Here is a 15,492-nt window from a genome sequence, read left to right on the forward strand (position 1 = left end):
TAGGTTATTCAGTTTTTCAGTATTTCTCATCATATTTTCCGTCACTTGATTCCCGGAACGCAAAACTGACATCTAACCTTGAGGTAACAGGAATACATATATCGCCAGCGAACGAAAACGGAATCCCTGTCACGGCGTCCATTTCTCAACTGGCTGCTAGACCTCTACCATGACAAATGGGAACTACTGAAATAATTTCCTGCTAAAGCTGCTAGACTGCGGCGCTGTACAGCACACATCCTAGATGTTTCCACATTATTGTTTTTTTATCTTTATTGAGTTTCGATTCCCCCCGAAGGGGGCGGGCTGGCAGCAGCTTAATATGCTGCTCTTCAGCCTACAGAATTTGTTTTAAAAAGAGGAACGTAATAAATAATAAAAACAGTCGATAAAATCAGAGACTTAAATGGTAACATGGCGAAAAAGTCGTGGAACTTAAAACATAGAACAAAGGGGCGATGATGCTAATAAAATACGTATGAAGCAGACACGTAAAATAATAAACAGACAATTAAAAAGCTGGATGACAGTCTGGTTTCTGTTCGCAAGAGACATGAAATTCACACCCAGTGACAGCACGATTTCCGTTCGCAACACTTTGGATAGGCGAACAACACGGAACATCCACTTGAACACTGCACTAAAAAGTTGGCAAATATGACATACCACAGCCGAGGGCAGGTGGGGGGAACCTGGACAGATGATGGGAAAATAAAACGGGGCGAAGGAGAAGAAAAACGAAGGGGGGGGGGAGTGGGGGAAAGGAGCCAATGGAGGATGAGGACCCATAAGTGGGGAGGGGGTGGGTGCTGGGCAGATGCGACAGGGAGTGGGGAAAGGCAGAGGAGGGGAATACAAAAGGACTTGGGGGGGGGAGAAGGGAGGTAGGGAGAGGTTAGGCGGGGAGAAAACAGGATGGAGTGTGGGGAAGAGGGAGACCAGGGAAAGGACAGAGGAAGGGAGGAGGGCTGAGGATCAGAGTTGATAGGAGGGATAAATGGCGGGAGAGAGGGCATCATCTTTGAGGGGGAGTTGATGGAAGTCACCTTGGGAAAAGAAATGAAGGGTGTAGAGATGGAGGGTAGGGGGGACACGACAGTGAAGGCGTGGCAGGGGGTGGGGGCAGGAGAGAAGAGGAGAAACCAGGGGGTGAGGGGGATCAAGGCGGCGGGAGGTGTACAATATGCGGATATGTTCGAGGAATAGGAGCAGATGGGGGAAAGGAATGAGGTCGTAGAGGATCCGCGTGGGGGACGGAGGCATATATGGAGGGCGAGGCACAGTACATGACGCTCAAGGATCTGGAGGGATTATAGAATTTGGGGTGGGGGGGGGGGGGAGGGCGGATATCCAGGCGGGACTGGCGTAACAGAGGATTCCACATTACTCACACCTTTCCTTATTTATTAGGTGACCACAGTATTACAGCACCTGGGATTGAGGATGTTTCGATTGGCTTGAAATCATTCACAATGTGATGCCCTTTCCTTAGGCACACTACCTTTCTACTACGACAGCGTGTTTCCGATAAACGCCGCAGGAGTCCAGGTGTAGTAATATCGTGGTCAGGTAGTACACACCTACTTCCGCTTTATACGATAAATAAATAAAACCGACAATTATTTCGAAAGTGCTTCGTTTGCAGACCCATGTCTAGTCGAATGTTTTGCTTCTGTTCTCGTGTCACTTTTCGGTACAAATTATTATACAGCGTGTCCCCAAAGTTTGCACTCGGGACACCTCTGGCGCCTGTCTCAGCTAGGGGCCCCAAGCGGCCGCTCGTGCCGTCACTCTTCATCAAGAGGAAAGTTGGGCAGTGTGTGGAGTAGAGGAGACGGGGCAGGTACTCACCGGGCTCGTAGTGGGTGGAGGCGCGCTGCGTGAAGTTGGTCTCTGGGATGCGCAGGTCGCAGTGGAAGGTGGTGGGCGCACTCAGGGCCTGGTCCTCCGCGACGGTCCACGCCAGCACGTCGTAGACGCTGTCGCGCCGCGACGAGTGCACCTTCACGTCCGCCGCGGGCGACCTGCACACAAAACTGCTTCATTCCACCGGCCGCGCCGCTCACACTGCCAAAGATCAACACCAAGTGTTAGACGTCACTCTCACAAACACACCCACGTGGTTAGAAATTTAGCTGTGACATATAAAGCCAAGGTAACCGAAATGCAAACATCCGCAAAAGTGTGCTACCAAGCTCAGGTCCTCCTGGTGTTCTAACATATAGGAAGGACTGTACAGCAACCGATGTACGAGGGTCACTCCAAAAGAAATGCGCACTATTTTTGTACAAATACAGTTTTCATTCTGCATGTGTGAAAGTTTTACACTGTGTAGATACATCCTTCTCACTTGTTTTCAAACAGTTCAACCTGTTCCCGTGAGTGGCGCCGTCACAGCATGTCTTCAAGATGACTGCAACGTGCTGTCATAGAATTCCTGTGCTGTGAAAACGAGACAGTGGGAAACATCCACAAAAAGTTGAAAAGGTGTATGGAGACGCATCATGCAAATTCACCCAAGAAAAAAAATTCAAAACTACACCTTCTGCTGGAAAAGTTATGGCTACGGTGTTTATCGGTTCCGAAGGACTCTTGTTTGTGTGACTTCATGCCAAGTGGAACCACCATAAATTCTGATGCATATGTGACGACACTGAAGAAACGTCAAGCTCGACTGAGTCGTGTTCGACCACATCGCCAAACGTAGGATGTTTTGCTGTTGGACGACAATGTACGGCCACATGTCAGTCAAAAAACCATGGAAGCGATCACAAAACTCCGATGGACAACACTGAAACACCCGCCTTACAGTCCTGAACTGGCTCCATGTGACTATCATCTGTTTGGCAAACTGAAAGACTCTCTTCGTGGAACAAGGTTTGAAGATGATGACTCCCTTGTGACAGTGGCTCCAACAGGTAGGTCCAGAATTTTACCGTGTGGGTATACGGGCGCTGCTTCCAAGATGGCGTAAGGCAGTTAAGAGGGATGGAAATTATGTGGAGAAATGAAAATATTGTTCCTGATCGATGTGTCTACACACTGTAAATTTTCAAACATTTAGAATAAAAGATGGATTTAAAAAAAATAGTGTGCATCTCTTTTGGGGTGATCCTCGTACTAGTTCACACCGCGGACTGAAATCGTTTAGACTTCTCTGTATACCCGCAGTCTCAGCTCAACTGAGAGTGGATTGGCACCAAAGATTGTGTCCTATCACGATCGCTCTGCTCATATTGGTCACACTTGGTCAGTGTTTATCAACTTTGTAACTAGTAAGGAACGCAGGAACAAAGGTGCACACGGGGAAACGATCCAAATCTCGTGTTTTTCCTACATTTGAGTGTAGTCCGATAGTTCTGAGTCTTCAGTTGAGAGCTCTTATGACGGAACAGTCAGATGTGCTGTGTTAGTGGTTTGTGCTCTGAAGCTTTCGAGATGTGAGATTAGTCTTTTGGAACCTTTTTTATCTAAGTATTTACCATCTAACTGAGGGCTATCTATCTTCTATACCAAAATCCCAAAGAATTACGAGCACCTCCTGTGTACGTTCATAATGTAGCTCACGATGTGAGCTTAGTTGTTGGTTAAACCAGATGCCTTATACACTAGCTGATATCACAAGTGTAGAAACCAGCGCTGCAGGACAAAGGTCCTGCGAACTATCTGGTGCATATGTCCACATGTGTACCTTTGCCCCAAAACGTTTACTTTTCTTTCTTTGGTTTGAATATTGAACACGTAGCTTTGATCAAAGGAGAAAATACAAAAACGCAGTAAATGAATCAGGCAAAAAGAAATATAAACGTCTCAAAAATGAGATCGACAGGAAGCGCAAAATGGCTAAGCAGGGATGGCTAGAGGACAGAGGTAAGATAAATACTGCGTACAGGAAAATTAAAGAGACCTTTGGAGAAAAGAGAACCATGAATATCAAGAGCTCAGATGGAAAAGCAGTTCTAAGCAAAGAAGGGAAAGCAGAATGGTGGAAGGAGTATGTAGAGTGTCTATACAAGGGCGATGTTCTTGAGGGCAATCTTATGGAAATGGAAGTGGACGTAGGTCAAGATGAAATGGGAAATATGCTACTACGTGAAGTATTTGGTAGGGTACTGAAAGACCTAAGTCGAAACAAAGCACCGGCATAGACAACATACCATTTGAACTACTGGTAACCTTGGAAGAGCCAGCCTTGACAAAACTATACCATCTGATGAGCAAGATGTATGAGACAGACGAAATACCCTCAGACTTCAGGAATAATATAATAATTCCAATCCCAAAGAAAGCAGGGGTTGACAGATGTGAAAATTACCGAACTATCAGTTTAATAAGCCACGGCTGCAAAATACTAACACTAATTCTTTACAGACGAATGGAAAAACTGGTAAAAGCTGACCAAGGGGACGATCAGTATGGAATCCGTAGAAATGTTGGAACACGTGAGGCAATACTGACTCTACGACTCATCTTAGAAAATAGATTAAGAAAGGCAAACCTACGTTTCTAGCATTTGTAGACTTGCAGAAAGCGTTTGACAATGTTGACTGGAATACTCTCTTTCAAATTCTGAAGGTAGCAGGGGTAAGATACAGGGAGCGAAAGGCTATTTACAATTTGTACAGGAACCAGATGGCAGTTATAAGAGCCGAGGGGCATGAAAGGGAAGCAGTGGTTGGGAAGAGAGTGAGACAGGGTTGTAGCCGATCCCCGATGTTATTCAATATGTATTTTGAGCAATCAGTAACGGAAACAAAAGAAAAATTCAAAGGAGGATTTAAAATTCATGGAGAAGAAATAAAAACTATGAGGTTCGCTGATGACATTGTTATTCTGTCAGAGACAGCAAAGTACCTGGAAGAGCAGCTGAACGGAATGGACAGTGTCTTGAAGTGAGGATATAAGATGAACATCAACAAAAGCAAAACGAGGATAATGGAATGTAGTCGAATTGAGTCGAGTGACGCTGAGGAAATTAGATTAGGAAATGAGACACTTAAAGTAGTAAAGGAGTTTTGCTATTTGGGGAGCAAAATAACTGATGATGGTCGAAGTAGAGATGATATAAAATGTAGACTGTCAATGGTAAGGGAAGTGTTTCTGAAGAAGAGAAATTTGTTAACATCGAGTAAAGATTTAGGTGTCAGGAAGTCGTTCCTGAAAGTATTTGTATTGAGTGTAGCCATGTATAGAAGTGAAACGTGGACGATAAATAGTTTAGACAAGAAGAGAATAGAAGCTTTCGAAATGTGGTGCTACGAAATGTGGTGCTACAGAAGAATGCTGAAGATTAGATGGTTAGATCATATAGCTAATGAGGAGATATTGAACAGAATTGGGGAGAAGAGTAATTTGTGGCACAATTTGATTACAAGAAGGGATCGGTTGGAAGGGCATATTCTGAGGCATCAAGGGATCACCAATTTAGTATTGGAGGGCAGCGTGGAGGGTAAAAATCGTAGAGGGAGACCAAGAGAAGAATACACTAAACAGATTCAGAAGGATGTAGGTTGCAGTAGGTACTGGGAGATGAAGAAGCTTGCACAGGATAGAGTAGCATTAGCATGAGGAGCTGCATCAAACCAGTCTCTGGACTAAAGACCAAAACAACAACAACAGGTTTATTTAACATATTTCACGGGCGTTAATTTATAGTTCACCATTTCACTTCGACTGATTCTGTGTTAATAACACTGGTTCAACTTCAGGTTACAGAAACTCTGAAGGAAGAACGTTCTGTATGCCGTTGTCTCCTAAAACATTATAGGATGCCAAGAAGTAATACAAAATGAAACTTCCCTTAGAAATGCAGCAAAAAGACGTGCATGTAATGAATGCACATTACATGAATGACTTAAAGCACGCTATTGAGTGGCGTCTTTGTGACCCGTCAAGAGAGTATTTTCTGTGACGATGATAACTGAATTGGCGGAGCATTGTAAGAATTTGGATGCTCTGTTCTATGGCCTTACGTTGAAACTCTTCAAATATGTAGCGTAGTAGTTTCCCAAAAGTAATGGCGTAAACAAACCGTTTAGTGAAGAAACGCAAGTGTCCGCGAAGTCTGACCTCGCTCATTCAACGCTATTCATAATTTAAGTTTGGGACAACCGGAGAAAATCAGTATCGGTGCTATGATCTGGTTCAGTAAAGCACAAATGGAACTTTTTTTCAGCTACTTGGAAACTTTGCAATCTAAATATAATTTTCTGCCTCATCGAGACTATAATGAAGACTGATCTGGAATACAGGACTGTGTCAGGAAAACGGCAGAGAAGTGTGGAAAGAAAAGGCCAATAATACATTGTGTTTTGGGTCCTTGTATTAAAACGTTTTGTATTTAAATTAATGACATATTAGTGTGATGTCTCGTGTTTAATACGGTCACTATGATCGAGACAATGATGATGATGAATTTGATGACGGTGATGATTTTGATGTAGTAAAACGTTAGACAGGTTAATAATGGCAATATCGGGACCATTCCCTATCTCGGGCAAGTGCTCTACCACCTGAGCTACTCATCACGGCTCAGGCCCCGTACTCACAGCCTTAATTCCGCCAGTACCTCGTCTCCTACCTTCCAAACTTCACAGAAGCTCTTCTGCGAACCTGCAGAACTAGCACCACTGGAAGAAAGGATACTGAGGAGACATTGCTTAGCCACAGCCTGGGGGATGTTTCCAGGGTTGCTAGTTTTCCACGTTCGCAGCATAGCTTCTGTGAAGTTTGGAAGGTAGGAGACGAGGTACTGGTGGAGGTAAGGCTGTGGGGACGGGCCATGACTCGTGCTTGGGTTGCTCAGATGGCAAAGCACTTGTCTTCGGAAGGCAACGGTCCCGAGTTCGGCTCTCGGTCTGGCATACAGTTTTAATCTGCCAGGAAGTTTTAGATAAAAATGCTGTACAATACTACCATCAGCCGGGTGCGATGCTCCAGTGACAGTCGACGTTCTTCGAGACTCAGCTCTGCCTCCAGTGCTCTTTCTTACAGTAACAGATACCATTACGCGCGACTTACTGACGTGCGAACCGTGGAGAATGCTGTACGCTGATGATGTGTTGCTTGCGGCAGATATCATGGATGATCTTGAAACTTGATTCCACATATGATATGACCGTCTACAAATATTTAGCATATGTTTAAACATCCACAAGACAGAGTACCTCGAAATGATTCCATCTCCTGAAACTATACAAATTAAAGGAACTCCTGTTACCAAGGCAAACTCATTCCAATATCTAGGTTCTCGACTACAGAGTGACGACTGTGACTTCACTGGTATTCTTTGTGATAAGGAGACTTCTACGCTCTAAAACTCAAAGACATTCCGCACAAGTTGAGGCCAGTTGCAGTATGTGATACCGAAGTTTATCTCACACCTACAAGTGTGGAACGTCCACTACAAGCCATGGAAATGTGGAACTGAGGTCATTAGGCACATCAACAATACAACGATCCTATAACTAGCTGGACTAGCTCCTGTCAATGGAAAGATGCAAGAATAGAGACTTCTTTGGTACGGATACATCATACGGGTACCATTTGCTTTAGTAACTAGTTCGGCCTATCATCTCGCTGTCGAAGGACAGAAACAACGTGGAATACCTAAATTACGGAGGCTAGACACTATAAACGCAGATGTAAGATCAAGAAGCCTAAATTCACAGGAAGCGTTAGACCGTAAGAAATGGCGTGCAGTGATCCAAACAGCGGACCCCGCTCCAACGTGACGGCGTTAAGGAGAAGAAGATTGGGATTATCGGACTTTCACGCAAGTAGAAGTAAGCGTGTAACAGAAAAGGAACCACATTCGCTCAGTGCTGAGCCGTTTCAAAAACCACACATCAGAGCTAGCGCCCCTTAATACTGCCAGTATCTTACGCGCATTAAACTTCGTACGAAATCATTATCTCAATAAAAGTTTCATATCAACAGACCCCTAAAAAAGTAAAATTTCCTAAAATAGCCACATGGAAAATTTAGCATTGGAAATAATACCAGAATGCGACAGATCGACTTGTTACAAAGTGGTAAATCGAGCAATAGCGATCAATTGCAAGCTTTACTCCATCCAGTTAAAGGCGTCGGCTGCATGTGGAAAAGTATATCGTTTAACATAATCGAACATCGTGTTGAGCAACCAAAATTTCTCGCGTTATGGGAGACAGCAAGGGACATGGTTCGTCCGATCAACAGAACGGACATATGCAAACTCACGAACAACCTACAATATCTGGAAAGGTTATGGGATGAACACGAGGAAATTAGTAATCATCCAAAACAAGGGACTACATACGCCAATTTCTCAACATTCCAGTGTTACAGCTTATGACAATATTTTGACATAAAAAGACAAAAAAATGAAAAACCAGCACAGTGGGCCAGCTCCCGAGCTCACCCTGAATGGAATGTGACGGCAAATCCGTTATGACTGCCTGTTGCGGTTGATTACAGACCTGTCGAATGGAATGGAGAGAGTAACGAACACGTATCAGATTACTCAGACTGGACTGAAATTCGCGTATTCAGACACCACAGCGCGATTCTTTGCACGCTAAAATTACAAAAATGTATGCAACGACATTTTGTCCCGAGTATATATTCTGAATAAAACTGACGCAAAGGGGATGCTCGAATGTTTGCACGTTTTGGCCATTTCGAGAGGAAATGTGTATTTCGACGATGTCATCGATATAACTGCATGGATCCAGACATTTGTATTACGTACTAGCTCAGTACCCGGAATTGCCGGATGCGTATTTATTTCAATTCTGTTAGTAAGTCTCTTCCTTCACTGTCTCTCTACCCAGCTCTCTGCCGCACACTCTGCCCATTTGCTACTCACCCCTCTCTCTCTTCATTTCCCTCTCTGTGTGCCGTACAGTGAAATAATTTTATAGGCACATTCGGCAGCATATGTGGATACTCACTGCCAGATGTGTTGGAGTGGAGTTGGTAAAGATGTAATAAATTCAGACGTCATGCACTATGCGGCGGTTTTTCACACATCTCAGTGTTTATGACGTCATATGTCCTGTAATGTCTGTAATTTGTGACGTACAGTGACACTGTTTTGTACGTATATTCAGTTCTACATGTGAGCACTCTATAAAATGTGTAGTGAATACAGTCAGTGGTAAAGAAATAACAAATTAAAACGTCATATTTATGCTGCTTTTTACTCGATGAACAGCGAAAATGCTAGCGATAAACTATTTTTACTTTCAAAATTTGGGGGGTGGGGGGTGTAAGCGAGGCTTGAAATTATGCTTAAAGTTTGTTGCAAGTCACTCTCGTTCTCAAATACTTAATAGTGACCATAGTAGCTATATATTACACATATTATACAAAGTGCACGTTATGAAATGCATTAGCGGTATGGAGGTGTCGGTTGAACACAGTGAAGATTGTATAAGCATTGTATTTATTAATTTCAATCTATCACGTAGCTCATGTAAAAAACAAAAGTATATACACAAATTTGTTAAAGTTCAAAAGTTAAAGACTTAATAGCTTTTTCAAAGAGTAAATATATTTTCCTAACTGGCGTAATATTGTTGAAATCAATACTTGGTACCACACATTTTCTAAAGTAGCCTATGTTCTTCCTCACGTTTCCTTAACAAATTTCGTCGAAATAGGTTCATCAGGATATTAATAATAAATTTAGATGTCATGCATCAATGGGAAATTTTTCAGATATCTCAGTGTTTTTGACATCATATATCCTGAACTTTGTGCCGAATACATTTAGCATCAAAGAAGTAATAAATTAAAACGTTAAGGCTAATATGAAAACGGAGAGTGAAAATGTAAGCGATAAACTTGTTCCTTTCATCATTATGGGTGTGGGAGGTGTCACCGAGAAAAATTTTCGTAAAATTATGAAAATAAGTAAAAAGGTTTTTGGAGACACTAAGTACTATACCTCTTAAATACTGTATGAGTAAAATTTGGTGTTCGACGTCGTGATTTACTGATTTACATTTCTTTTCACAACCACCCTTCCCCCTTTCGTAGGTATTTGGTTCCTCCCCGCACAGTGACTCTTTCCAGACACTAAGTGATATGTGAACCAAGTTGTATGAAATCGGTTCAGTAATTGCAGAGAGGATGTAGAACACACGTACTTACATTTTTATAATATGTGTGAATACCTTTCTCTTCGTGATCCAATTTCGACTGAATTTAGCCTTAAAGGTGCCCGTAGGTGCGTGGAAGTTAACAGCGAAAACCCTATAAAAATAGTTTTGGAGATTAGCGTGTTGAGACAGCAGACACAAGAAAGTTTTAGAAAAAACTTTAAATGACGATATATTTTTTCAGTGATCTGATTTTGATGAACTATAGCCTACAAGCTATGCTCAAGTTATCTGCGAAAACCTCACGAAAATTTGACTTGTTCTTTCGCAGACTGGCGTATTCTAAGACAAACAGGCTAACACGACTTTTTTTGCAGGTTCATTGTAGTAGATAAAAAGTACCGGTCCTAGCTGACTTGGCTCACGGCGGCATCGACCCAAGTTACACAGGGCCGGTACTTTCTGTCTCCCATAATTCCAAATTCTAAATGAAAATTCACGTATTTTCATTTAAAAAAACGTCAGTTTTGTATTAAATTAATAAAAACAAATAATTTTTATTATCACGTTCACTTATTATAAATTAATTATTTTTTTTCTCACAAAAGGTGAATGACTTATAAAGAAATATTAAATTTATTTTCTTACGCTCACTTTGTGAGACAAAAAGATAATTAATTTATAATAAGTGAACGTGATAATAAAAATATTAATTTTTATTAATTTTCTAAGTAATTTAATATAAAATAGAATTTTTTAAATGAAATACGTGAATTTTGATCTAGAATTGGAATTATAGTACATAAAATGTACCGGTCCTGGGTAATTTGGGTCGGCGCTGGTTTCAGCCAGGACTGAGCAGAGTGAGCTACTAGTGGAACTTTATATCTACTTATGGTCAGTATAAATTCTATCGTTTCTATGGACTCCGTGCATTTATTGTTGTAACTTCAATTATATCACCATTTATTGATGTTTTTTCATACGAAGTTCGCCAAAACTGCAAAATATAGGTATTTGGTGAATTTTGTTACAGCCTGTAAACATCATAGTGAGCTCAAGCGCCTTTAGTTAGGCTCCGCGGAAGTCGGTAGAAATCAGTATACTTTGTGCCCTTTAATGTAAATAAAAAGGGACCTTCTGTTGTTAAGCCATGCGTGCGCGTGTATGATGGAGGCCGAGAAATCAATTAAAATATTTTATCGAAACACAAAGTACTTTTAGTGTTTAGGTCATGAGTTATATCGTGTAGCTGAAAAAGTAGGACTAAGTTATGAGACTGTGAATACGCTCATGTCCTCCACCAACAAAGTAAATAGACGCACAAAATACAAATGATTGATAAATCTGACGATATTAATTATTCAAATGCTGATTTTTTTTCCTTTTGAATGTGTTCTTCAAAGCACCTGTTTGGGTTGCCGCATTTATATTTAACTACCGGACTTAGCTTTGCCACCACCATCACCAGTTTCAACCAGATGCGGTACGTTGGTAAATGCTGCCGTCTCTCACTATAATAATTTTGTTGAGTCAAGTCGTAAATTCTCGAAAATTAATTGAAATTAACATCTGTTTGCTTATTCTATTGGAAAGTCTTAAGTCACTGCCATCTAAATATTTCCTTTCCGGTTCTGAGACCTAAATCATTTTGAAGCCACTAATGCGGCTTGCATAATAAATGCGGTATTAGCATTCAGGAAATTAGATTTCAAGCAGTACCTTACTTACGTCAAATCAAACTTTGTTCATTTTCCTGTTGCAATAACGAAGTTGGAAGGCGCAGATAACTGTTGGAAAAGGTCGAAAAATCTTTCCAGTCATCCTGCGGTGAAATGGGCGACGCAGCAAAAAATATGATCAATAAAGTTTTGAGATCAAATCTAGATTTTGATTTTATGAAGTTGATGAAAAATATTTTTGGCGAAAATGTAAGAGATTTTCAGCTTGATGTGACTTTATCTGAAATTTCTTCGCTTAAGCATATCGCTATCGCATGACGTGGTCAGCTCAGTGTATATAGGCTTGCAGATTGTACTCATGCAGCCGGCCGCGATGGCCGAGCGGCTCTAGACGCTTTAGTCCGGATCCGCGCGACTGCTACGGTCGCAGGTTCGAGTCCTGCCTCGGACATGAATGTGTGTGATGTCCTTCGGTTAGGTTTAAGTAGTTCTAAGTTCTAGGGGACTGATGACCTCAGATGTTAAGTCCCATAGTGCTCAGAGCCATTTGATCCATTTGTACTCATGCAACATCACGCACCCCCCCCCCCCCAACCCCCCAAACCATGATACGTGGACCACGATAACAGTCATGTTCCATAATGCTGCTGTGTGCACGGAGTATTCCAACCTCTGGCCATACCAGAGTAGGTTGTTCAGAATAACCACTCAGACTCAATCAGCTCCCACCCGAGAAGAGCTCGCGAAGTCTCTTCTCGTTGGTTCAGTCCCTATCCTCTTAGCACCATCGCAAACGGGTTCGCCGAGGTGCGGGTGTCAACATGTCATATCGTGTTGGTAGTCTGGGAACAACGCCACATCCATGCAGTCGCTGTAGTGGTGTGGAGCGTAAGACTGAGTTTCTTACTGTCCTGCTAAATGTGGTTGCAATTATAGACGCTGTTTGAAGTGAGCCTCCAGCTGCTGTAGTTCACTGTGGTCGACATCTCCTTCAGATAGAAGGGTTTGTGGTTCAGAACGCTCCCCATGCACGAGAAAGAACGCTGTAAGCAATACCAAAGTCCTGGGCTACACTTGTCATACTTCTTTTTTCTTCCAGGTTGCCAGTGATTCTTCCTCTTTTAAGTCATCCAGATGCTGTCTCCGGCCCATGCAGTAGTGGAGAACAACACCTCAGTGCACCGTGAGAGCTCGCTGACTGATTCACATTCCCTTTACCCGTTCCTTCAACTGCATCGTGTTGATAGGGCAGACCAATCTGGCGATATACTCACGCTAACCTCAAGCAACGTGATGTCTAACTTCCTGTAAACGACTAGCAACATGTTCCCCCACTTCCATTCATTTCCACTCAGTAGTTAATATGATATGTTTATTTATCTTGCCCTTCAGTTTTGCTGAGCAATGTACAACACCTAAAGTCTACACTGAATTGACAAGAGCCAAGTGATTGCGAGATTTACCTATACAGATGGCGGTAGTAACGCGTCGACAACGTGTAAAGGGATAGTGCATTAGGGGAATCGTCATTTGTACTAGGGTGATTCATGGGAAATGTTGTCCAATTTGGGTATGTTCGAACAACGGGTATTAACAGACTTTGAACATATAATGGTAGTTGTAGCTAGAAGCATGAGACATTCCATTTAGGAAATCGTTGGTGGAATTCAGTATTCTGAGATCTAGATGTAACGTCGCGAGTCAATACGCAATAGCATTTTATTGCAGTAAGCAGTACGGATCGTAGCTTTGGATCAGTTGGCGGTGGTAGAAACAGCTGCTTGTATCTTAGCGTGACTCATTCGCACCTGTCGCTAGCCTAGCCATGGGAGGCGGTACCTGTGTCAATTAGAGTGACAGAATGTTCAAGCCCCTAATAGTCTAAATAAACTATATTAAATATTATTCAATTTAGTTAAAAGTCAATATGTTGACCTTTGTTATTAAAAAGAAGATTGTGTAAATATTTTCAGCTTTCTAGCTGGCATACTTTCAGAGTTAGAAAAAATTACCTAAAACACCCCAAACCGACACTTGCAAGACTAAAGTCAGTTATGATTCATAAAAGTTTGTGTTTTAGTATCGTTTGGAATCATTACTGAAGTTCACAAAATTTTAGGTCAATTTGTTTGAATTTTTATAATTAAAACGTCAACTATTTTTCATTTTCGCAATATAAAATTTAGAAAAGATCAGTATTTATTTAATGTGTTGTTGTGTGAGTAAATGAGAATGAGTGAGGGTGGGTATTGCGGGACATACGAAAAAAATCAATATTATCTCATGTTCAACATTACGTAGCTATGTCATGGGAATGTGTTAACCAAGCAAGTTGCAATGAAAAATGTAATTTCCCCACCGTGCTGATGACGTATGTCCTAGGGTACTTGCTTTTGTATAAAGGCAGCCAGAATAGCCATTTGAAGAGTAATAGTTTTCTAAAGTTACGTCAAGATTAGTTTTCTTTTCGTTTGTTTTTTTTCTTTAACATTTCATTAATACTTGCATAGTGAAGTGACGTAAATGCATCTTTGAGTGTTGATTGGCGTAAGACAGTTTTAGCGCGAAAAAGAACTCGAAGGATTGTTTTGATTGGCTGGTCAATTTTGAACAAACAATCAGAGTTAAGCATTTTCCGCGCATTGCAAGTAGCTATAGGCTGGAAGGAACGGCAGGGAGTCGCTAGTCAAGTATCGGACGTGCAGGTCATGTTGAACTCTTCCGTCTTTTTTATGTGTAAAATGAAGAAATAATTGGCTTCTCGCTTCCAGATTGTGTGGCCTTAATACTAGTTGCATTTACGGAGAGTTTTGTTAAGTTGGAAAGTTTTTGGATTGTTTTGTTGGAGACGGAACCGCATGTGAACTTTCGGCTTTGTAAAATTCCGCGTGGCATGTTTCACATTCGTCTATGGAATATTTGGCGAGCAGTTTCTTTATTAGACATCCAATGAAAAAGGACCGAATGTGAAACTCGTATGTTGTAGCAGAGTAATGACGTATCAATTCGGGCTGGACTTAAGTAGATATCTGACTGCCTTGCGTGTGTACTAGGTTGCGTGAACTGTGAGGTGAGGACAGTGATGTTATCCATTACTTAAATTCGGGCTGATGGCAAGAGTTTAATTTTGAATCGAAAGAAATAAAAGAGCACGATGCAGAATTTTGTCATTTTTCTAAAGAGATGAAGCAACTGCCCTCCACCCTTAAATTGTGTTATAAGATATTACACGATAGCTTGCCGCCAGAGTTTACGCGGACTTTGCAAACATAAGTATTGACGGTGTGTTTCTCCAACGCTGCTTTTAACGCTGTGTGAACAGTATCTACGTATGCAGAGAAATGGGCTCGTGATCTGATGCCGTACTGAGGTAGGTGGAACTTTTGTAGTGAACAGTACGCCCATGATAAATAATCAAACAAACATTTACACCACAGGTCAAACCCGCCCCGCGGCACATAGTGTCAATAGTATGCCGAGAATACCAAATTTCAGGAATTACCTGTCACCAAGAACAACGCAGTAGCCGAAGGCCTTCACTTAACGACCGAGAGCAGCAGTGCATGCGTAGGGTTGTGATGGCTAACAGACAAGCAACAGTGCGGGAAATAACCGCAGATATCAATGTGGGACGTACGACTAACGTACTGGTTAGGACAGTGCGGCGAAACGTGGCGTTAATGGGCGATGGCAGAAGACGACCGATGAGAGAGCCTTTGTTAACA

The 15,492-nt window shown here is 41.9% G+C and overlaps 1 protein-coding gene across 4 annotated transcripts in view; it reads right to left on the minus strand.

Annotated features, from left to right (window-relative positions):
- Nucleotides 1-15,492, minus strand: part of LOC124797830 (hemicentin-1-like) — a 1,195,221-nt gene that overhangs the window by 471,003 nt on the left and 708,726 nt on the right. For 3 of the 4 annotated variants that reach the window (XM_047260869.1, XM_047260871.1, XM_047260868.1), the window contains exon 4: nt 1,852-2,036. In XM_047260869.1, the coding sequence (XP_047116825.1) occupies nt 1,852-2,036 (185 nt within the window). The remainder of the gene's footprint in view (nt 1-1,851; nt 2,037-15,492) is intronic. The other variant, XM_047260870.1, reaches the window with a different exon arrangement.

The sequence above is a fragment of the Schistocerca piceifrons genome, chromosome 5 (genome assembly GCF_021461385.2).
Source record: "Schistocerca piceifrons isolate TAMUIC-IGC-003096 chromosome 5, iqSchPice1.1, whole genome shotgun sequence".
Classification (NCBI taxonomy): Eukaryota; Metazoa; Arthropoda; class Insecta; order Orthoptera; family Acrididae; genus Schistocerca; species Schistocerca piceifrons.